This window comes from Neofelis nebulosa, chromosome 16, assembly GCF_028018385.1.
Source record: "Neofelis nebulosa isolate mNeoNeb1 chromosome 16, mNeoNeb1.pri, whole genome shotgun sequence".
Classification (NCBI taxonomy): Eukaryota; Metazoa; Chordata; class Mammalia; order Carnivora; family Felidae; genus Neofelis; species Neofelis nebulosa.
The window spans coordinates 3,048,076-3,069,693 of NC_080797.1; the positions used below are offsets into that span (position 1 = coordinate 3,048,076).

A 21,618-nucleotide genomic window follows, 5' to 3' on the forward strand; every position below is an offset into this window, starting at 1 on the left:
ACTGGGTAAATATTTGTGGCTCAACTAATGAAAGCCTTTTGCTCTTTCTACCTCAGTCAACCAACCAAGCATTCCCTGGCTTAGTAGGCAGTGAGTGAACAGAATTCAGGCAACTATGCACCAGGCACTGGGAGGGGAAGACAGGAGATTAGAAAGGTAAAGTGAGGAGGTTGGGGGAATATGCGAGAGAAGTAAAGGGGGTTAAGGGGTACAAACTTCCAGTTATAAGTTACAGGGATGAGTCACAGCATAGAGAATATAGTCAATAATATGGTAACAGCTTTGTGCTGACCTACCGTGGTGAGCATTTCGTAACATATATGATTTCTGAATCACTCTGTTTGATTGAAACTAATAATAGTATTGCATGCCAACTATACTCCAACTAAAAATTCAAACTTTAAGAAAAAATAAAATAAAGTACAGCGAAAGAGGGGCATTTAAAGTTGTAAACTTGTAGCAGCTTCCAGTTGTTTTTGGAACGAGATAGTAGAATATTCTAAGTATGAACATTGTAGGGGCTCCTGGGTGGCTCCGTTAAGCGTCGACTTCTGCTCAGATCATGACCTCGCGGTTTGGAGTTCGAGCCCCATGTTGGGCTCCTGTGCTGACAACTCAAAGCCTGGAGCCTGCTTCAGATTCTGTATCTCCCTCTCTCTCTCTGCCCCTTCCCCGTTCATGCTCTGCCCCCTCCCACTCAAAAATAAATAAACATACAAAAACACTGTAGACAATAAGAATGCTCTAGACATCATTTAACAGGAGAACATAGGCTTTAATTCTACAACTTATGGTATCCCCTAATTCAATTGCACATTCGATGCAAGCTCTGTATTCCTGCAGTGCATTGCAGTGACAAATTGTGTAGAAAGTGAATCTTTGCAGTCACTCCCCATGATTACATTAGATATGTTTCTTGCCTTTTCACCGAAACAACAAATTCCCCCCAAAACACCCTTGTTAAAACGCCTGTCAAAGCCTGAAGTCCCAAACCTCATCATTCCTTTTGCTTTCAATGTTTTCTGGACTCTGGAAGACTCCCTGTAGTTACCAAATCCATGAAGATATGCCCTACATCCTGGGATTTACTTTTGATGGTTCACAGGAGGGAGCATTGAGTTTCAGTGACAGTGATCAGAGGAAGTTGTACTTCTCACCCTCACCACCCTCCCTTCACCGGTGTCATTTAAATGTCAGGCTAATCTGGTGGCAGCATGCAAAAACCAAATGAGAAGGGCACAAGAGAATAACAGGACACTGAAATAGATCATGCTTGATTTAATAAGCATCTTAAAGGAAAAGGATGGGAGAGGGGAAGATGTTAGGGAAGCATGGAGAAGAGTGGTTGGTCTGTCACACAGGGAAGGAAGTGTGGTGCTGTCCTCTAGACCTGGTGATTTTGAACACGCTGTTCTTGTCCAAGGGGCAGCTGGATATATGGGACCAAAGTCAGGAGAGGGATTAGAGCCCAAAGGATAAGTCTGGAAGTCACTATATGGAGGTGAAAGCTGAAAACTTATGATACACCGGGAATACTAAAATGTTGGGGAGAGGTGCCTGGCTAGCTCAGTTGGTAGAGAGGTGACTCTTCATCCCAGGGTTGTCAGTTCAAGCTCCACGTTGGGCAAGAAGCCTACTTTAAAAAAAAAATAATAATAACACAAGAAAATGTGAAGAAAATAGGATCAGAGAGAGAGCTGAGCAAACTAAGGCTCCTGGAAGGCTCTGGAAGGTACGTACTGGGTGGAGCCAAGGAGCGCCTAAAGGGAAAGAAACCAAGAGGTGCTCAGATGTCGAAAGATTAATACATGGCCTCTGTCAGAAGTGAGCCCTGAGAAAACTCATTTCAATAACCTGGAACTTTACACATCAAACAGGTAGCAACGATTATATCTGGGGCACGGCTGGAATTAGGGTGAATGAACATTTGAAGTATCTCCATAAGTTTTGCACCCAGGTACTCACTTGCCTTACCTTCCTCTTGGCCCCTGTATAGCAGAGGGGAATAAATAAGGAAACAGATGAGGATCAAGACTTTCACCTTTTACTCTAAACATTTCTCTGTTAAAGATTCATTAAAAAGACCTTTGGGCCATTGGCCCTGGCACAGCTCTCTAGCTTACTTGCCGTCAGGCTTCAGGCAAGATTTAGCTAATGAGAGGTAGAAACAGTTTGTGTGGGAACTTGGCCGGAGAGAGAACCCAGTGTTTATTTCCTTTCTCTTTCAACACTGTAGTTGTGCCCTCGGATGCCCTTTCATGGCTGCACCTCTCAGCTGATGGCACTCTTCCCTTCTTTGTCCCTTTAAGCCTACAGGTGGTAAGCACTTTCTGCCGTTGCCAGGCTCTGGATGCCCCCACCCCCACTGTACTTTGTTAGTTCCCTTAATCCTGCCCGTATCTGTGTAAAATACACTCTACTGAATTCCTGTTGTTAGACCTTTTCGAGTGTGCCATCCATATTCAGATAGGATCCTCACTGGTACAAACCATGTATTTATGTATTACGAGGGTTTAAAAAAATGCACAAAAAAATGTGTACATAGGTAGAAAGTGCCAAGTGACAAAACCAGGTAACAAGTCGTTGCGAGGAACCTCAGCTCCCACATCTGTACACCAAGGGTTTTTGTGAAGATCAAACGAGATCCTGTCAAGTGCCTTAACGGGTGTTTCGTGAATGTCTTCCTATCGTTGTCATTGTTACTGTCACTGGCGAGAGTGTGGAAATTAATAATGTAGGCCTCCCACTCTGCTAAGAATTAAGTAAATCTATGCATTTATTAAAGAAAAAAGTGAAAGAAAGCCAAAGTAGGAGGGAGAGGGAAACTGAGTCCTGGACAAGGACGATGCTTCTCGTTCCGTTTCCTGCATTCAAAGTTCCTGTCTCCGTCACGGTTTATACGGGCACCGGGGAGGGCAGGCCATGGGACCTACCATATTTCCAAAAAAACAAAAACAAAAACAAAAACAAAAACAAAACCCTGAAAACCAAGAACTCGGCCCATTACTGAGCTACACAAGCTGGGGGGGTGCGGGGGGGGGGAGGTGAACTCGGCCCATTACTGAGCTACATAAGCTGGGGGGGTGCGGGGGGGAGGTACCGGAAGTTGGCTCGGCGGCCCCGCCCACGGGAGTGAGCCCCGCCTCTTCCGGGCTCCACGGGCGGGCTTGCTTTCGAGAACCTCTGGACCCGGTATCGTGGATTCCACGTGCGTATGGCTATCACGCGTCAGTCCTGACACCTTGTTTGCCACACCCTTTCTCCACCCTCTCCAGGTCTGACTCAGGCCGCGTCCGTGTCCCTAGCGGGCCCGGCCCAGCTGTGTCCAGCTGCCGCGCAGTCGTGCGACCTTGCGCGCCTTCCCGAGCCGCGCGGCAGGGCAGGCTCCCCGCGTACCCTCAGCCCCTCTGGCCCGGAGCGCTCGGCCAACGCAAAGCCTGGGACCTCCTCGATTATGTCATGCTAGCCGTTGGGGATGCAGCCCTGCCGTGGGCAAGCCTGTCCCTGAGCTCTTGGGGCTTCTGTTCACGGAGTGATAGACGAAAGTCAGATGGCTCACGTGTGATAATTCCTGTAGGAAGGACAGTATAAAGGACAACTGGCAGGGGGCCCAGCTTCAGAAAAGGGTGATCAGAAGCGGGTGGGGACTGCTGAGAAAGGCGGGGATCGAGACTGATCGGTCAGGAGCATCATCGTTCACGGCAATGAGGCCTGGCCCGAATGGAGATTTTGGGCTAGTGGGGCAGGTAGAGCTTAAAATGAATTAAAATGTCAGGTACTGATAAGCACTGGATTAATAATCATTTAAGTTAATCATATATAATTCTAAAGCTTATATTTTATAATTAATTAAATTTACATTAGTTGTAATTCACTTTAATTATGACTAATTAGGTTATATGCAAATATTAAACATTAAATTAGGCTTTCCTGGGTGGCTCCGTCGGTAAAGTGTCCAACTCTTGATTTCAGCTCAGGTCATGCTCTCAAGGTTCGTGAGTTTGAGCCCCGCATCCAGCTCTGTGCTGACACTACCAGAGCCTGCTTGGGATTCTCTCTCTCTCTCTCTCTCTCTCTCTCTCTCTCTCTCTCAAAATAAATACACTTGAAAAACAACCTAAATTAATTAAATAAAACAGGGCTGTCTGAGAGGGGCTAGTTCAGAAGGGTGGATCAAGGAAGTCCCTTCCAAGAAGGTGATTTCGCCAGGAATCTAAGTCACAAAAGTGCTAGCTGTGCAAATATCCACGTGAGAAAAATACCTTCCAGAACTGAGATTGACAAGTTAAGAGAAATAGAAAAGAAGCCAGTGTGGTGGGGCCTTGTGGATGAAAAAGAGTGTGGCATAAGATAGGGTTGGAGTAGTGGGCAGTGGCCAGACTAGGAAAGCCAGGTACTGGGTTGGAAGGTTTTACCACGTGTGATGAGAAGCCATGATCTCATTTATGTTGAAATATGCCAAGTGGCTGGTGGCTAGGGCGGGAGTGGGATTGGGGTGCTATTCAGGAGGTCCCAAGTGAGTGATCGTAGTGACAGATGGTAACAGGGATGGAAGGATGTGGACAGATCCAGGGATATGTTTGGAAAGGGCTTTGCTGGCAGATTGGGTATACAGAGAGGGCTCAGAGAAAGAAGAATTAAGGTAGACTGTATTTTTGGCTTGAGCAGCTGGTTTGTTAGTGTTGACCGGAGGGAGAAAACTGGGAGAATAGCAGGTCTGGAGGAGTGAGGAATCAAAATTTCTGTTTTGGCCAAAACGGACAATCATCTGTGTTTATGGCACATCTATGTGGAGATGTCACATAAGCATTTCATTTTATTATTATATTTTATTTTATTTCTTTTTATTGTTTAAGTTTTGTTAATGTTTATTTTTGGGAGACAGAGACAGCATGAGCGGGAGAGGGCAGAGAGAGAGAGGGAGAGGGAGACCCAGAATCAGAAGCGGGGTTCCAGGCTCTGAGCTGTCAGCACAGAGCCCGACGCGGGGCTCAAACCCATGAACCGCGAGATCATGACCTGAGCCGAAGTCGGACGCTCAACCGACTGAGCCACCCAGGCGCCCCGCATTTTATTATTATATTTTAAAGATTTTATCTAGATGTAATCTCTCCACCCCACGTGGAACTCGAACTCACAAGAGTTGCACGCTCCACTGACTCAGCCAGCTGAGCACCCCAGTCATGTGAGCATTTTAACGTACTGCTTTGGAGTTTCAGGGAGAGTCAAGATTGAGTTAAGTTAGGGAATCTGTTGGCAGATAGCAACTCAAATAATATGAAATTGCCATTTTTGGTTAAAAGAAATGGGTTGAATGCTGGCATTTTCAGTTGCTCAGTCTACCAGACGGTATTTAAAGCCACGAGTCTGCACAAAGTCACTTAGGAAGAGCATGTAGAGGGAAGAGAATGAAGGGCAGGTTCCCAGCAGGTGCCTCAGAAGGCAGAAGAGTGTCAGAAGAATGGTGTCATCTGACTTCCCCAGCTGGGCCCAGTCCGGCTCATCCTATAGATTTACACTTCGATGCTATTTTTCCCTGAAAGTCTTTCTTAATTCCTAAAGTGCTAGGTTGGTGCCCACAGTCTCTTGGCCCTAACCACAGTGGCCTGGAAACGTTTGAGTCCTTGCCTGTCTCCCTCAATAAAATGTGATCTCTACAAGGGCGGAAATGGTTTCTGTGTTACTCATAGTTATGTTCCTAAGACCGTGCGTGGGGGCCCGGCGAGGAGCGTGTGTCGAGAATGTCCCTGTTCCTACATTTTGCAGGATTAATTAAGACCCCCAAGCTTCCGTTTTTCAGAGTACCTCTGAACATGCCCCTCTCTCCCCCACCCCATCCCTAATGCCTCCAAGGCCTCATCTGTCTTTGGAATGTGAAATCAGTTTGACAGGTTATAGTGGGTGTTACTTTTTAGGAACCTAACTCCTCTCTCCAGTACGGGACACCTGCAGAGATGCCCTCAGTCCTTCACTTCTATGTCCGTCCCTCGGGCCATGAGAGGGCGGCCTCTGGACACACGCGGAGGAAGCTGCAAGGGAAATTGCCAGAGCTGCAGGCTGTCAAGACCGAGCTGTGCTACAACGTGAACTGGACAGGTTGGGCCACGTATCGGATTCTTGGGGGAGGTCTACCAGGCCGGGGGCCGTGTCTCAAGGTATCCTTGCCCTGTCCCTCCGTGCAGCCGACTCCCTCCCAAGCGCCGAGGAGATGAAGAAGCTCACGTGGCTCTTTGGCTGCCCCTTGTTACCGGGTGATGTTGCCCAGGAGTCCTGGCTCCGTTCTGACTCCAGCGACCTACTGCTGGAGGTTGGGCCCAGGCAAGTGTCTCAGCCCAGGGCGATCCATTCCATGTTCTCAGGCATTCCTCCCTTGCAGGCACACTGCCCACCTCTTCTGCTTCCATTCCTCTCCTTCCTCCCATCTCGATCCTTGGCGGATCTGTACTTCCTTCGTTCCGTCCTACTCCCTGCCCGAAACGCCACACCCCACCCGGAAAGCCACTGAAACCGGGGGCTCTGGGGTCCTAACCATCCGGCCCGCTCCTCAGGCTGAACTTCTCCACCCCAGCCTCTACCAACGTCGTGTCCGTGTGCTGGGCTGCGGGGCTGGGGGCTGTGGATCGCGTGGAGACTACCCGGCGCTACCTGCTCTCGGTGAGGCCCGAGATAAAGAGATGAGGTCCTGAACTTTACGGAGATAGTAAAGGAGAAACGGGGAGGAGCTCTTGGCTTTAGGCCTGCCCTGTTTGCAAGTTGTTCACTGCCTGAGGCTACCTGGTCGAGGGCTGAACGGGACGGAAGGCCAGCCTGTGCGCCCCTTACGTGGACTCGTGCCTGGCAGGGGCGTGTTGTTCTAATCAGAACACAGGCACCACGGAGACAGCAGTGGGCTGGCCCTGCGTGACTTAGAGGACCGGGGTACACCATTTTGTCCACTCTTCAGCTCTCCGCCCCCTGCCCTCTGCGTGTGTCTCTGCCCCTAGTTTGCCAAGCCCCCTTCCTCTGAGATGCAGACCTTGGCTCTGGCTACCCTGCATGACCGGATGACGGAGCAGCACTTCCCGCGGCCCATCCAGAGCTTCTCCCTTCGGAGCATGTCAGCACCTCTCAACGGCCGGATCGACATCCTGGCAGAGGGCCGGCGTGCCCTGGAAAAAGCCAACCAGGAGCTAGGTGAGCAGGGGTGCCCGGGAGGCAGGCCCCGGCGAGGCCAGTCGGGATGCCGGGACCCGTGACGGTGGGGGCCTGCACCCCACCGTCCGCTCTTCCCGTGGTTGTCTCCCAGGCCTGGCCCTAGACTCCTGGGACCTGGATTTCTACACTAAACGCTTCCAGGAGCTAAAGCGGAACCCCAGCACCGTGGAGGCCTTCGACCTGGCTCAGTCCAATAGGTGGGAAGGAATGGGGGCCATCCTGATGTCTGAGCCCGTGGAGGTTGGAAGGGGAGGGCGCAGGGACTCGCCTTCACGGCTGTCTTTTGGCACGGGGGCGTCCCCGAGTCTGTCTGGGGGCCCGGGCTCCACGTCCATGCAGTCATCTCCATTCACGTCTTGACACCCTATTCACTTTGAGTCTGAGCGGTCCACAGTGAAAGAACGTTTGAGGCTTGTGGGCTTGGGAATCTGGTGTGACCTGTTATCTGAGTGAGGGCTGGCTGTACCGTAACAGTTGCTGACACTGGTGGGGAGAGCCGGCACGGTGTGCGAAGTGACCCGTGTTTCTGCCGGCCCTCCCCCCGCTCCCCCGTCACCCCTGCAGCGAGCACAGCCGACACTGGTTCTTCAAGGGCCAACTCCACATGGATGGGCAGGAGATGACGCACTCCCTGTTTGAGGCCATCATGAGCACTCAGGCGTCCTCGAACCCCAACAACGTCCTCAAGTTCTGTGACAACAGCAGGTGGGCTGGGTCCTAGGCTGGGGTGGCCTTGGGTCCAGGAGAGAGGAGGCCCCAAGCCTTCACGGGGTAAGCGCAGACCCCAGGAAGGAAGCAAGGTCCAGAACCAATGTGTCCACAGCGCAATCCAAGGGAAGGAGGTCCGATTCCTACAGCCCGAGGACCCCACGCGACCAAGCTGCTTCCGGCAGCAGCGGGCACTGAGACATGTCGTCTTCACGGCGGAGACCCACAACTTCCCCACAGGTGAGCTGGGTCCTGGGGACAGGTGAGGGAGCTCGGAGTGTAGGGTAGAGTGAAGGTCCTCGGCTGGGTCTGAGAAAACAGGCTGGTTGTCCTGAGTTTTAATGGGGTGGGCAGGGCTGGGGTCTCTCTCTGCGGTACCCATACCTCTCCCCCGTCTCTTTACAGGGGTAGCCCCCTTCAGTGGGGCGACCACAGGCACCGGGGGCCGGATCCGAGATGTCCAGTGCACGGGCCGTGGCGCCCACGTGGTGGCTGGGACTGCTGGCTACTGCTTTGGAAACCTGCACATCCCAGGTCCTGCCTCTTTGCTCCCTGCCGTCCCTTCCCTGTCCCGGCAGGCCTGGAGCACCTCTGTTTCTTAAGGTCATCCTGGGTGCCTTTTCTTGGGAGGCAGGGCTCCAGTGTAGCTGGCCTTTCACGGACTGTGGCCGTGAGGACTCTTAAGCCCAGGGGAGACCCAGGTGCCCAGATAGGCTTTGCAGAACTGCAATGTTCTTTCTTTTTTTTTAAGTTTATTTATGTTTTGAGAGAGACCTCAAGCATGAGTGGGGGAGGGCAGAGAATGACGGAGAGAGACAGAATCCCAAGCAGGCCCCGCGCTCTCAGCACAGAGCCCAACTCACGGCTCATGGAATCATGGCCTGAGCCAAAACCAAGAGTCTGATGCTTAACCGACTGAGCCACCCAGGCGCCTCCTGCAGTTTTCTTTATAAAATAGCATCTGCTCAGCAACGAAACATGGTGTTGGGTCAGTCTCAATGATCACCACCTGCCCCCAAAGTCTAATTTCTTAGAGAGCCCTAAGAACTCTGATCCCAAGACTCAAGAAAGGCTGGTGTGGGAGGTGGGGAACAAGATCGGCGCTTAATCACAGGCTCTACACCTCCTTGAAATAGAACTTCCAGAAGCGGGACATTCCACCCACACGGGCGGTCCTTGGTGGATTAGACTCTTCCCAAAGGACCCTGGCGCCTCTGTCTTCTTTTTTTTTTTTTTTTTTTTTTTTTTTTTCAACGTTTATTTATTTTTGAGACCGGGAGAGACAGAGCATGAACAGGGGAGGGTCAGAGAGAGGGAGACCCAGAATCTGAAACAGGCTCCAGGCTCTGAGCTGTCAGCACAGAGCCCGACGCGGGGCTAGAACTCACGGACTGTGAGATCGTGACCTGAGCCGAAGTCGGCCGCTTAACCAACTGAGCCACCCAGGCGCCCCTGTCTTCTGTCTTCACAGCCAACCTTCCCCTTTCCTTCCAGGTTACAATTTGCCCTGGGAGGACCCAAGCTTCCAGTATCCTGAGAACTTTGCCCGGCCCCTGGAGGTCGCCATTGAGGCCAGTAATGGGGCTTCTGATTACGGCAACAAGTTCGGGGAGCCAGTGCTGGCCGGTGAGGCTGGGGGTGTGGGGGTTAACGGGCACCTAGTACTAGAGGGGGGGTGGGGTGAATGACTGAGTGAGCGCTGGGTTGTGGGGGGCGGTACTGACTGGCCTCTGTCCCCACTGCCTGTGGTGTCCACGCTCCAGGCTTCGCCCGCTCCTTGGGCCTCCAGCTCCCGGACGGCCAGCGGCGTGAGTGGATCAAACCCATCATGTTTAGTGGGGGCATTGGGTCCATGGAAGCTGAGCATGTGAGCAAGGAGCCCCCAGAGCCAGGTAAGAGCCCACCCCCCTTCTCCATATCCAGCCGGCTTTGTCCGCAGCACCCAGCAGCTGCTGGAGGGGAATTTAGAGGCTACGCTAGGGTTCGTTTTTATGTGTTTATTATTTATTTATACATACACGCACATATTTTTTTTTTCTTATACTCAAGTTATTTAACATACACTATGGTCTTGGTTTCAGGAGTAGAACCCAGTGATTCATCGCTTACATACAGCACCCAGTGCTCATCCCAACAAGTGCCCTCCTCCATGCCCATCACCCATTTTCCCCACACCCATCAACCCTCAGTTTGTTCTCTGTATTTAAGAGCCTCTTACGGTTTGCCTCCCTCTCTGTTTATATTTTTCCTTCCCTTCCCCTGACGATCAAGGGGTTTGTTTTTAATCTCCCAGCTCCTGTGTCTTCTCCCCAGTGTAGGTTTTCAAGGCAGGACGGCGCTTTATGCCCATGGGGCCGTCTCTGTCTGTGTTGCCCCTGTGTGCACCTGTTTCCTTCTACCCGCCAGGGGCCTGCCCTGCTAAGTCGAGGCAACCAGCGCTGTCCTCCAGGGGCTTTTATCTGCTTGCTCGGTTCAGGTGGGCAACCATTTGTCAGGCCCCACCCTGTGCCGGATCGTGGGGTACGATCAAGATACGAACCAGGTCCCGTGTATTGAATAGGTGACCCCGTCACATGGTTCAGAATTTAAAAGGCAAAAAAGGTTATACAGCAAAAACTGTCCTTCCCTTGACCTCCAGCCACCATGTTTCTCTCCCTAGAGATAATCACTGTTAACCAGTTACTTGCGTACCTTACTGGAGATATTTCCAGCATATATAAACAGACCTGGGGCGCCCAGGTGACTCAGTCGGTTAAGCACCCGACTTTTGATTTCGGCTCAGGTTTTGTTTTCACAGTTCGTGAGACTGAGCCCCGCGTCGGGCTCGAAGCCGAGCGTGGAGCCTGCTTGGGATTCCCTCTCTCCCTCTCTCTGCCCCTCCACTCATGCGTGCTAAAAGGAAAGAACTTGTTTAAGAAAACAGACCTATATGGGGGCACCTGGTATGCTCAGTCGGGTTAAGCGTCCAACTTCGGCTCAGGTCATGATCTCATGGTTTATGAGTTCGAGCCCCTCGTCGGGCTCTGTGCTGACAGCCCAGAGCTTGGAGCCTGCTTCCGATTCTGTCTCCCTCTCTCTCCGCCCCTTGTCTGTTCCCGCTCTGTCTCTCTCTTTCTCAGAAAGAAATAAACATTAAAAAAAAAGAAAAAGGGAAAGAAAACAGGCCTATATGTATATTTGTTAGATAAGGAACATATGCGCACACTTCTATTTTTTAATAAAATAGAGATGTAATTTGTGTATCATAAAGGTCACCCCTTTTTTTTTTTTAATTTTTTTTAACATTTATTTATTTTTGAGACAGAGAGAGACAGAGCATAAACGGGGGAGGGTCAGAGAGAGGGAGACACAGAATCCGAAATAGGCTCCAGACTCTAAGCTGTCAGCACAGAGCCCGACGCGGGGCTCAAACTCACGGACCGTGAGATCGTGACCTGAGCTGAAGTCGGACGCTTAACCGACTGAGCCACCCAGGCGCCCCAACATATTTTCAAGACTCATCTGCACCAGAGCATGTATTAATATTTCATTTTTTTTTTTTTACAGTCAAATGATACTCCGTTATGTAGACCTATTGTGTTTATCCATTCCTCAGTCCGTAGACATTTGAGTTTCTTCTACTTTTCAGCTGGTGTGGGTAGTGCTGCTATAAATATACGTGTACACGTTTTTCTCTCTTTCCTTTTCCTTTTTTTTAATGTTTATTTTTGAGAGAGAGAGAGAGCACAGGTGGGGTAGGGGCAGAGAAGGGGGAACAGAGGATCTGAAGCGGGCTCTGCACTAACAGCAGGAAGCCTGATGTGGGGCTCGAACTCACGAACCGTGAAACCATGACCTGAGCTGAAGTCGGACACTCAACTGAGGGAGCCACCCAGGTGCCCCAAATATATGTGTACACGTTTTTCTGTGTCCACACGTTCTCATATCTCTAGCCTGTATAACTAGGTGTGGAATTGCTGGGTCACTTAGTCACTATGTGTAACTTTTTTTTTTTTTTTTTTTAACAATTTAACGTTTTTTTATTTTCATTTTTGGGACAGGGAGAGACAGAGCACGAACAGGGGAGGGTCAGAGAGAGGGAGACACAGAATCTGAAACAGGCTCCTGAAACAGGCTCCATCCAGGCTCTGAGCTGTCAGCCCAGAGCCCGACGTGGGGCTCGAACTCACGGACCGCGAGATCATGACCTGAGCCGAAGTCGGCCGCTCAACTGACTGAGCCACCCAGGCGCCCCTCCGTGTAACTTTTTGAAAAATGGCCAGACTGTTTTCCAAAGCAGCTGGACCCTTTCACATTCCCCCCAGCAATGTAAGAGGGTTCTGATTTCTCCACATCCTCACAAAGTCTTGTTGATCTTTTTTGATTCTAACCATCCCGTGTCATAAAGTCGTGTCTCGTTGTGGTTTTGATTTGCATTTCCCTAATGACTGATGACGTTGAGACTCTTCATATGCGTTTATATGTCTTCCGTGGTGAAATGTCTGTCTGGATTCTTTGTCCATTCTTTTTTAAATGAATTAATTTATTTGTGAGAGACAGAGTGTGAACGGGGGAGAGGCAGAGAGGAAGAGAGAGAATTCTAAGCAGGCTCTGTGCCCAGCGCAGAACCCAATGCGGGGCTTGATCTCACAACTGAGATCATGACCTAAGCCGAAACCAAGAGGCAGACACTTAGCCTACTGAGCCATCCAGGCACCCCTCTTTGTCCATTTTTATTTTATTTATTTTTATTAATTTTTTAAATTTACATCCAAGTTAGTTACCATATAGTGCACTAATGATTTCAGGAGTAGATTCCCGTGACTCATCCCCTACGTATAACACCCAGTGCTCGTCCCAACAAGTGTTCTCCTTAATGCCACTTGCCCATTTAGCCCATCCTCCACCTATAACCCCTCCAGCAGCCCTCAGTTTATTCTTTTTCTTTGATTATTTTTAAATGGTTTTTCTTTAATTTATTTTTGAGAGTGAGAGAGCATTAGTGGGGGAAGGGCAGAGAGAGAGGGAGTCACAGAATCCCAAGCAGGCTGCAGGCTCTGAGCTGTCAGCACAGAGCCCGACGTGGGGCTCGAACCCATGAGGTGAGACCACGACCTGAGCCGAAGTCGGACGCTTAACTGACTGAGCCACGCAGGCGCCCCAGTTTACTCTTTATATTTAAGAATCCCTTATGTTTTGTCCCCTTCCCTGTTTTTATATTATTTTTGCTTCCCTTCCCCTATGTTCTTCTGTTTTGTATCTTAAATTCCACGTATGAGTGAAGTCATATGATACTTGTCTTTTCTCTGACTAATTTCGCTGAGCATAGTACCCTCTAGTTCCATCCATGTTACTGCAAATGGCAAGTTTTCATTTTTTTTTACTGCCAAATAATGCTCCATTGCCTACATATGCCACATGTTCTTTATCCATTTGTCTGTCGTTGGACATTTGGGCTCTTTCCACACTTTGGCTATTGTCGATAGTGCTGCTGTAAACCTGGGGGTGCATGTGTCCCTTTGAAACAGCACACTTGTATCCTTTGGATAAATACCCAGTAGTGCAATTGCTGGGTCGTAGGGTAGTTTTATTTTTCATTTTCTGAGGAACCTCCATACTGTTTTCCGGAGCGGCTACACCAGTTTCTTTGTCCATTTTTAAATTGGGTTGTCTTTTTTGTGTAGTTATAAGAGTTTTATATATTCTAGATGCTAGACTTTTATCGGGTAGGTACATGATTTGCAAATATATCCTATTCCGTGGGTTGTCTTTTTACTTTCTTCGTGGTGTCTTATGAAACCCCAATGTTTTTAATTTTGGTAAAGTCTGGTTTATCTATTTTTTCTTTTGCTGCTTATGGTTTTGATGTCACGACTAAGAAATCATCGCCTAAGCCAAAGTCCTTAAGATTTACAGCGGTGTTTTCTTGTAATATTTTTTATAGCTTTTAACCCTTATATTTAGGAAGTCCTAAAGATTTACAGCTGTGTTTTTTGTATATTATTTTTATAGTTTTTAGCTCTTACATTTAGGTTTCTGATATGTTTTGAATGAATTTTTGTATATGGTGTGAGGTAGGAGTCTAACTTCTCCCTTTTATATGTGGATATCCAGTTGTCCTAACACCATGTTTTGAAAAGACTATTCGTACCTTCTTGAATTGTCTTGGGACTCTTGTCAAAAATCAGTTGGCCAGGGGGTGCCTGGGTGGCTCAGTCGATTAAGCGCCCGATTTCGGCTCAGGTCATGATCTGGCAGTTCATCGTTTTGAGCCCCATGTTGGGCTCTGTGCTGACAGCTCAGAGCCGGGAGCGTGCTTCAGATTCTGTGTCTCCCTCTCTGCACCTCCCCCACTCACACTCTGTCTCTCTCTCTTTCAAAAATAAACAAACATTAAAAAAAATTTTTTAAAGAAAGGTCAACAGTATTTCCTCTCTGGTAATACAAATAACACTGCAGTGTTTAATTTTGTACATAGGTGACTTTGCGCCTACGTGAATAAATCCGGAGCGTGAATTCCTCAAAGTGTATTTATCCAAAGAACACTTGCCTTTGTAATACTGATTGCTGTCCCGGCCTGTCTGTTTACCTGTATCCTTAACTTATTCGTGCTGACGCTTGTGTGGGATCCTGACGCCGGTGTTCAGACTCTGTCTTCCTTCCTCTCAGGCATGGACGTTGTAAAGGTTGGGGGTCCCGTCTACAGGATCGGAGTCGGGGGTGGAGCCGCCTCGTCTGTGCAGGTGAGGAGAGTAGCTCAGATGCAGCCTCCGGGACGTTGTGGGGCCCTGTGCACAGGTGGGGCGTGAGCTCCCGGACCCCCTCGCCTGAGCTATGCCATGCGTTCCCCCAGGTGCAGGGAGACAATTCCAGTGACCTGGACTTTGGGGCTGTGCAGCGGGGAGACCCGGAGATGGAACAGAAGATGAACCGTGTGATCCGGGCTTGCGTGGAGGCCGCCAGGGGGAACCCCATCTGCAGCCTCCACGACCAGGGTGCCGGTGGCAATGGTGAGAGAAGGGGTTCGGACAAGGGTCCCGGCCGCCCCGGGCTCTTGCGAGATTCGGCTCAGAGAGGGGCATCGAGGATCTGCGACTGGCCGCCCGGCCCCAGGTCCCATCCTCCGCCCCCTGTACCTTCTGGAGAGGCTCTGCTTTGGGATGTTGGGAGCCTGCTGCCCTGGGGTGGTTGGTGGTGAGGGTGTGGAAGTGATCCGTGCGGGACACACAGCATCAGGGGCTCCCTGGGAGGCCAGGCACTGTCCTCTGTTCGCCGGGTCCCGACCGTGGCCAGGTCACCACCTTCCCACGCACCCTCTCACCAGGCAACGTCCTGAAGGAGCTGAGTGACCCGGCTGGAGCTGTCATTTACACCAGCCGCTTCCAGGTGGGCCTTGTCCCCCCGGGCCTGGCTGCCTCCCTGTCCCCGCCGGCCCCCGCCATCTTCTAGCAGAAACGTGAGCCTGGGGAGTGCCCACCGACCTCTTCCTTTCCTCCTCCCCCATGGATGCAGCTCGGGGACCCGACCCTGAATGCCCTGGAAATCTGGGGGGCCGAGTACCAGGAGTCGAATGCTCTTCTGCTGAGGCCCGTGGACCGAGACTTCCTTAGTCGTGTCAGCGCCCGGGAGCGCTGCCCAGCTTGCTTTGTGGGCACCATTACCGGAGACAGGAGGGTGAGTTGGCCGCGTGGGTGGGCGCGGAGCTGCAGGGGGTGGGCTGGAGCAGGGGATAGGTGCGGGGAGTGGGAGGGCGGGAGTCGGTGGCTCACAGACTGGGAAACGGGGGCGGGGGGGGGGGGGGGGAAGGGCGGGCCCTCGAGGGGAAGTCCAAGCAGAGGGTGGAAAGCGCGCCTCGCTGCTTTCTAGAAGTGGCCCCTGCTGGGCCTCACGGTCTCATGCCCTCTGGGCCATGTTCCCATGGTCTGTAGATCGTGCTGGTGGACGATCGGGACTGTCCCGTCGGAAGAAATGGCGAAGGGGATGCCCCCTCGCCCCCGACCCCTGTGGACCTGGAGCTGGATTGGGTGCTGGGCAAGATGCCTCGGAAGGTACGTGTGGGTGGGTGGAAGGGAGGCTGGTCTCCCTTCCCCACCCCGGCTCTTCAGACTCCCCCTTTGCCGACGTGCGCCTTCTCACCCGTGTGGCCGGGTGCTCACACCCCTGCCGCCTTCTGTATTCTAGGAGTTCTTCCTGCAGCGGAGTCTCCCCGTGCTGCGGCCTCTGGCCTTGCCCCCGGGGCTGAGTGTGCGCCAGGCTCTGGAGCGCGTCCTGAGGCTGCCTGCTGTGGCCAGCAAGCGATACCTCACCAACAAGGTTTCCCTGCACCCCTGCTCTGCCCCTCGTCCCCTGTGCCCTTCCCTCTGCTCACCGCCCTGGCCTCCCACTCTTTGGGATGGCCGAGGGGGCTCAACAGGCCCAAGGGAGGAGTGACGGGGCCCGGCGGCCACCCTGATGGCCTGGTGCCCCGCGACCCGGCGTCCCTGTCCCTTGGCCTCTTGCCGACCCTGCCTGGTCCCACAGGTGGACCGCTCCGTGGGCGGCCTGGTGGCGCAGCAGCAGTGCGTTGGGCCCCTGCAGACCCCTCTGGCCGACGTGGCGGTTGTGGCGTTGAGTCACCAGGAGCTCGTAGGGGCTGCCACGGCTCTAGGAGAGCAGCCGGTCAAAAGCCTGCTGGACCCCAAGGTCGCCGCCCGACTGGCTGTGGCCGAAGCCCTCACCAACCTGGTGTTTGCTCTGGTCACCGACCTCCGGGTGAGTCCCCTGCGGCTTCTGCCCTGGGGCTGCGGGCCTCTGTGATGCACCTCCGTCCACCGCTCACCTTTTCCTCTTGCCCTTCGTGCCCGGGACCTCCCGGTCCCTGTGCCCCAGCCCGGTCTCCACGCGGCTCTCCCTCTCTAATGCCCGGTGTCCACCGCTCCCCAGGACGTGAAGTGCAGCGGGAACTGGATGTGGGCGGCCAAGCTCCCGGGGGAGGGCGCGGCTCTGGCCGACGCCTGCGCGGCGATGGTGGCGGTGATGGCGGCCTTGGGTGTGGCGGTGGACGGCGGCAAGGACTCCCTCAGCATGGCCGCCCGGGTCGGCTCTGAGACCGTGCGGGCCCCCGGTATGGCTTGGGGGTCCTGGGGAGAGCGGGGCGGGGCCCGCGGAGCGCGGCTGGCACCTCACTGTCTCACTCCTTGCCCTGCAGGGTCGCTCGTCATCTCGGCCTATGCTGTCTGTCCGGACATCACAGCCACCGTGACCCCGGACCTCAAGCGTCCTGGGGGCAGAGGTAAATGTGGATGCTTCCCCCTCCTCGCCGCGTCACGTGTTCGGGGGTCTGTGGGTCTGTCCGCGTGCCGGCCGCTTTGGCACCCGTGAGTGTGGTGGGGAGTCCTGAGCCGCTCACCTCCCTCACCCCTTCCCCGTCTCCCCAGGCCGGCTGCTGTTCGTGCCTCTGAGCCCCGGGCAGTACCGGCTGGGGGGCACAGCCCTGGCCCAGTGCTTCTCGCAGCTGGGCGAGCAGCCCCCGAACCTGGACCTTCCCGAGAACCTGGTGCGTGCCTTCCATATCACACAGGGGCTGCTGCGAGGTGAGCGGGGCCCTGGCGGAGACGGTGTGCGTGTGGCGGATGCGTGGCAGGCGTTCCCCGGCTGAGCTGGCGAGGCTGGGGCAAGAGGGATGCGGCGTCCCCTCTCTCTGGTTCCCACACGTGGCCTGCTGGGTGAGGGCGCGGGGCCGTCAGGTTTGGGCCCTGAGCTTGCTGAGCGTTTTTCTCCTTCCTCCAGACCGTCTCCTCTGCTCAGGCCACGATGTCAGTGACGGGGGTCTCGTCACCTGCCTGCTAGAGATGGCCTTTGCTGGGAATTGTGGGATAGAGGTGGACGTGCCTGCCCCTGGGGTCGATGGTGAGGAGCCGGGGGTCTGGACTCGGGCCTGGGTGGCCTGCAGGGTGGGCCCCGTAGACCCCATGTCCTGTGAGAAAATGGAGCATCCCCACCCCCATTCCCTGAGTCCTTTGCCATCTCCCTGACCACTGAGCCAGGTGAGTTCCCCGCCCCTGCCATCTGAGATGTCCCGAGACCCTGAGGCCACATCCTTGGTCGTGGTCTCCCAGGCCTCACCCCACCCCTGATCCTTGCCTGCACTCACTCAGCCCTTAGCCGCCCCCCCACCTCGGTTGTACCTCCGCATCCCCGGTGGCACCCCTGTCACCCTCCCGCCCCCTCTGTTCCCCCAGCGCTGCCTGCATTGTTCGCTGAGGAGCCGGGCCTGGTGCTGGAGGTGCGGGGGCCCGACCTGGCCCAGGTGCTGAAGCGCTACCGGGACGCCGGCCTGCACTGCCTGGAGCTGGGCGCCACGGGCGACGCTGGGCCCCACGCCCTGGTGAGGGAGCGGGCAGCGCCTCGCGGGGGGCCGCGGTTCGCCTGTGCCGGCCCGGGGGAGGGGGGCCGGGTTGGACGTCCTCGCTCTGGCCTCTCCCCGTAGGTGCGAGTGTCCGTGAACGGGGCTGTGGTTCTGGAAGAGTCTGTGAGGCAGCTGCGAGCCCTCTGGGAGGAGACGAGTTTCCAGCTGGACCAGCTGCAGGCCGAGCCGCGCTGTGTGGCAGAGGAAGAGCAGGGGCTCAGGGAGCGGACGGGGCCCACTTACTGCCTGCCCCCCGGCTTCCCCAAAGCTTCCGTGCCCCGAGAGCCTGGTGAGGCAATGTGTGCACAGGCATGGCTTCCCGGACACCGGGCCGGGGTGGAACCCACGGCCCGATGCCAGGGCCTGCCCTGGAGCCGCGTCTGGGGGGATGGCGGTGGGGAAGGAGCCCTCCGGCCCAGAGACCCTCCTTCACCCTCCAGGTGGTCCCGTTCCCCGGGTTGCCATCTTGCGAGAGGAGGGCAGTAACGGAGACCGCGAGATGGCAGACGGCTTCCACTCGGCCGGGTTCGAGGTGAGCGTCGTTGTCAGCGGGGCTGGGGCTGGGCCTCGGGCTCTTTGTCCTCCTGAGCTTCCCCTCCCCGTCCTGGCAGGTGTGGGATGTGACCATGCAGGACCTCTGCTCTGGGGCGATCGGGCTGGACACGTTCCGCGGCGTGGCCTTCGTGGGCGGCTTCAGCTACGCGGATGTCCTGGGCTCTGCCAAAGGTGGGCGTCAGGCTTCCGCCCACGGCCTCCCCCGCCCATTCCCGGGGAGGTGCCTTAGCTCCCTTCTTGACCGAGAATTGAACTCTTTCCTCCCAAGTCCGGGGAGAGAGAGCACATTGACTCTGGGCCGGCTGCCAACACAAGGCCTATGGCTAACTGACATGAGGTGTGGGAGCGCTGGGTGGCACATGACTCAACCAAAGGGCACCACTCAACACCAGCAGATTGTGCTGTTAGAAAGCCGGCTCGGCACGGCCAGGTCTTTGTTTTCGAGAGAAGCCAAAAATCCAGATTTTTTTTTTTGCACAAAATCTTGTTATTTTTAAAAACGTTTATTTATTTTTGAGAGAGACAGAATGTGAGTGGCGGGGAGGCACAGAGACAAAGAGAATCCCAAGCAAGCCCCACGCTGTCAGCACAGAGCCCAACTCAGGGCTTGAACTCACAAACCATGAGGTCATGACCTGAGCCGAAGTCAAGAGTCGTCAGCTTAACTGACTGAGCCACCCAGGCGCCCCTATATGAAATTTTACGTTTTATTTTAGGGGGCAGGGGAGGGGCAGAGAGGGAGGGAGACACAGAATCTGAAGCAGGCTGCAGGCTCTGTGCTGACAGCACAGAGCCTGACGCTGGGCTCGAACCTGTGAACCACGAGATCGTGACCTGAGCCGAAGTCGGACACTTAACCGACTGAGCCACCCAGGCGTACCACAAAAATCTTATTTTTAAGTGTTAGGCAGTGAAATAAGGCGTTGCACATGCCCCGCTGGCCAGGCAAGAAACTTACGGGCCATCTCTGGTCCAGGACTTGGCAACATCTGATTTAAGCAGATAAACCTATTTCTTCCCCTTGGATTTGCCCTGAGTTTGCGTGTACGTGTGTGTATTTTGGGTGCTGGGGAGGGGCGGGGGTGGCGGTCATGGCAGGGCTGGAACTGGAAAGCAGCCATCCGGGTCCCTCTGTGACTTCTGTGTTCCCTGCTAGGGTGGGCCGCTGCTGTGACCTTCCACCCGCTGGCCGGGGCTGAGCTGAGACGCTTCCGGAAGCGGCCCGACACCTTCAGCCTGGGCGTGTGTAATGGCTGTCAGTTGCTGGCTCTGCTGGGCTGGGTGGGAGGTAGCCCCAGCGAGGAGGCAGAGGGGACGGGCCAGGACTCCTTGCCGGCCAGGCCGGGCCTCCTGCTTCGCCACAACCTGTCTGGGCGCTTTGAGTCCCGCTGGGCCAGCGTGCGGGTGGGTCCTGGGCCGGCCCTGATGCTTCGAGGGATGGAAGGAGCTGTGCTACCTGTGTGGAGCGCTCATGGCGAAGGTCAGCCTCCCGAAGGCAGGGGAGGGTCTGGCGGGGGGGGGGGGGGGGGGGGGCAGAGGGGAAGCTGTGATCTCACTTCCCTCCTCCTCTCCCCATCCCCCCTCCCCAGGTTACATGGCTTTTTCTTCTCCGGAACTCCAAGCCCAGATTGAGGCCAGGGGCTTGGCTCCACTGCACTGGGCCGACGACGACGGGAACCCCACGGAACAGTATCCCCTGAACCCCAACGGGTCCCCAGGGGGCGTGGCTGGCGTCTGCTCCCTCGATGGCCGCCACCTGGCCCTCATGCCTCACCCTGAGCGGGCTGTGCGGCTTTGGCAGTGGGCGTGGCAGCCTCCTCCCTTTGACACTCTGACTACCTCCCCCTGGCTCCAGCTCTTCATCAACGCCCGAAACTGGACCCGAGAGGGGGGCTGCTGAGCAGGGGGGCGTTGTGGGGGGGCATCCGGGCCCAACGGTCTCAGCCCGCCCCATCCCCATCTTCAGAAGCACCCCCACGTCATCTCCACAGACGTCTGGGACAGACAAGGACCAAAGCGCCAAAAAAAACCTCAGCTAATGTTACTAATCAGCCCGCTTTTGCCTTACGTTGTTGGATGTGTTCCTCTCTGCCATAGTTTGTTCTTTGTGGACCCGGGAAGCCGTGTGTGGTTCTGAGGCAGAAGCCTGCCTGCGGCAAGGGGGAGGGTCCCGTCGCCCCAGGCCACTCGGCCCACTGATCGAGGCGTGCCTCCCGTCTTCCTCCGGGCTCGGGGGCATGTTTTACATGCCCCTTCCCCATACGTGGGATTGTGGGGCTGGGGGTGTGCGAGAGCACGCAAGTCGGGGCCTGAGTGTTCTCATCAGAAAAACCGCAGAAAGAAGCTTTCGGGATTTCTCTTTTCAAAACGTAGTGCTGGGCGCCTGGGGGGCTCAGTCGGTTAAACGTAGGACTTCAGCTCAGGTCAGGATCTCACAGCTCGTGGGTTCGAGCCCCGCGTCGCCGCGTCGGGCTCTGTGCTGACCGCTCAGAGCCTGCAGCTGCTTCGCATTCTGTGTCTCCCTCGCTCTCTGCCCCTCCCCCACTCACCCTGTTTCTCTTTCAAAAATAAATAAAACCTTAAAATGTAGTGCTGTGTGGTGCAAGCAATTGTTTGCAGACGTTTCTGCAAAACCGGTATCCAGCTGTGGGGTAGGGCTGCCCCAGTGCGGGCCTCTGAACTCAGCATTTGCTTCTAGATTTAGCAGATCCCTTCCTGGCAGAAATGGGCAGCACCTGCTTCCCTAGGATTGAGCCTTCAGTATCCAGTCATTCGGTCATTCATTCCATTAATGT

The 21,618-nt window shown here is 54.4% G+C and overlaps 1 protein-coding gene across 4 annotated transcripts; it reads left to right on the forward strand.

The window, feature by feature from the left end:
- Positions 1-3,125: 3,125 nt before the first annotated feature.
- On the forward strand, positions 3,126-21,408 carry PFAS (phosphoribosylformylglycinamidine synthase). Of its 4 annotated transcripts, none has more exons than XM_058703098.1 (28): positions 3,126-3,208; positions 5,916-6,096; positions 6,183-6,318; positions 6,549-6,654; positions 6,984-7,173; positions 7,286-7,391; positions 7,759-7,899; positions 8,018-8,142; positions 8,308-8,436; positions 9,397-9,528; positions 9,666-9,794; positions 14,551-14,624; positions 14,735-14,891; positions 15,206-15,267; positions 15,394-15,555; positions 15,810-15,929; positions 16,063-16,194; positions 16,402-16,632; positions 16,804-16,984; positions 17,069-17,152; positions 17,298-17,453; positions 17,650-17,769; positions 18,102-18,247; positions 18,350-18,557; positions 18,709-18,800; positions 18,880-18,994; positions 19,980-20,303; positions 20,413-21,408. In XM_058703098.1, exons 2-28 carry the CDS (start codon positions 5,955-5,957, stop codon positions 20,721-20,723), a joined length of 4,011 nt encoding a protein of 1,336 aa, XP_058559081.1. In that variant the 5' UTR covers positions 3,126-3,208; positions 5,916-5,954; the 3' UTR covers positions 20,724-21,408. The 4 variants fall into 4 exon arrangements, with proteins under 4 accessions (XP_058559081.1, XP_058559079.1, XP_058559082.1 ...); XM_058703096.1 differs by having other exon boundaries at positions 3,145-3,275; XM_058703099.1 differs by lacking the exon at positions 3,126-3,208 and adding an exon at positions 3,209-3,227.
- Positions 21,409-21,618: the final 210 nt, after the last annotated feature.

Excerpts from the sequence above, each read along its gene's own strand:
- PFAS (XM_058703098.1), top strand. The coding sequence starts at position 5,955 with ATGCCCTCAGTCCTTCACTTCTATGTCCGTCCCTCGGGCCATGAGAGG. Across the intron at positions 16,985-17,068 it reads TGAGACCGTGCGGGCCCCCG|GGTCGCTCGTCATCTCGGCC; the intron begins GTATGGCTTGGG and ends CTTGCCCTGCAG. Across the intron at positions 18,558-18,708 it reads TTCCGTGCCCCGAGAGCCTG|GTGGTCCCGTTCCCCGGGTT; the intron begins GTGAGGCAATGT and ends TTCACCCTCCAG.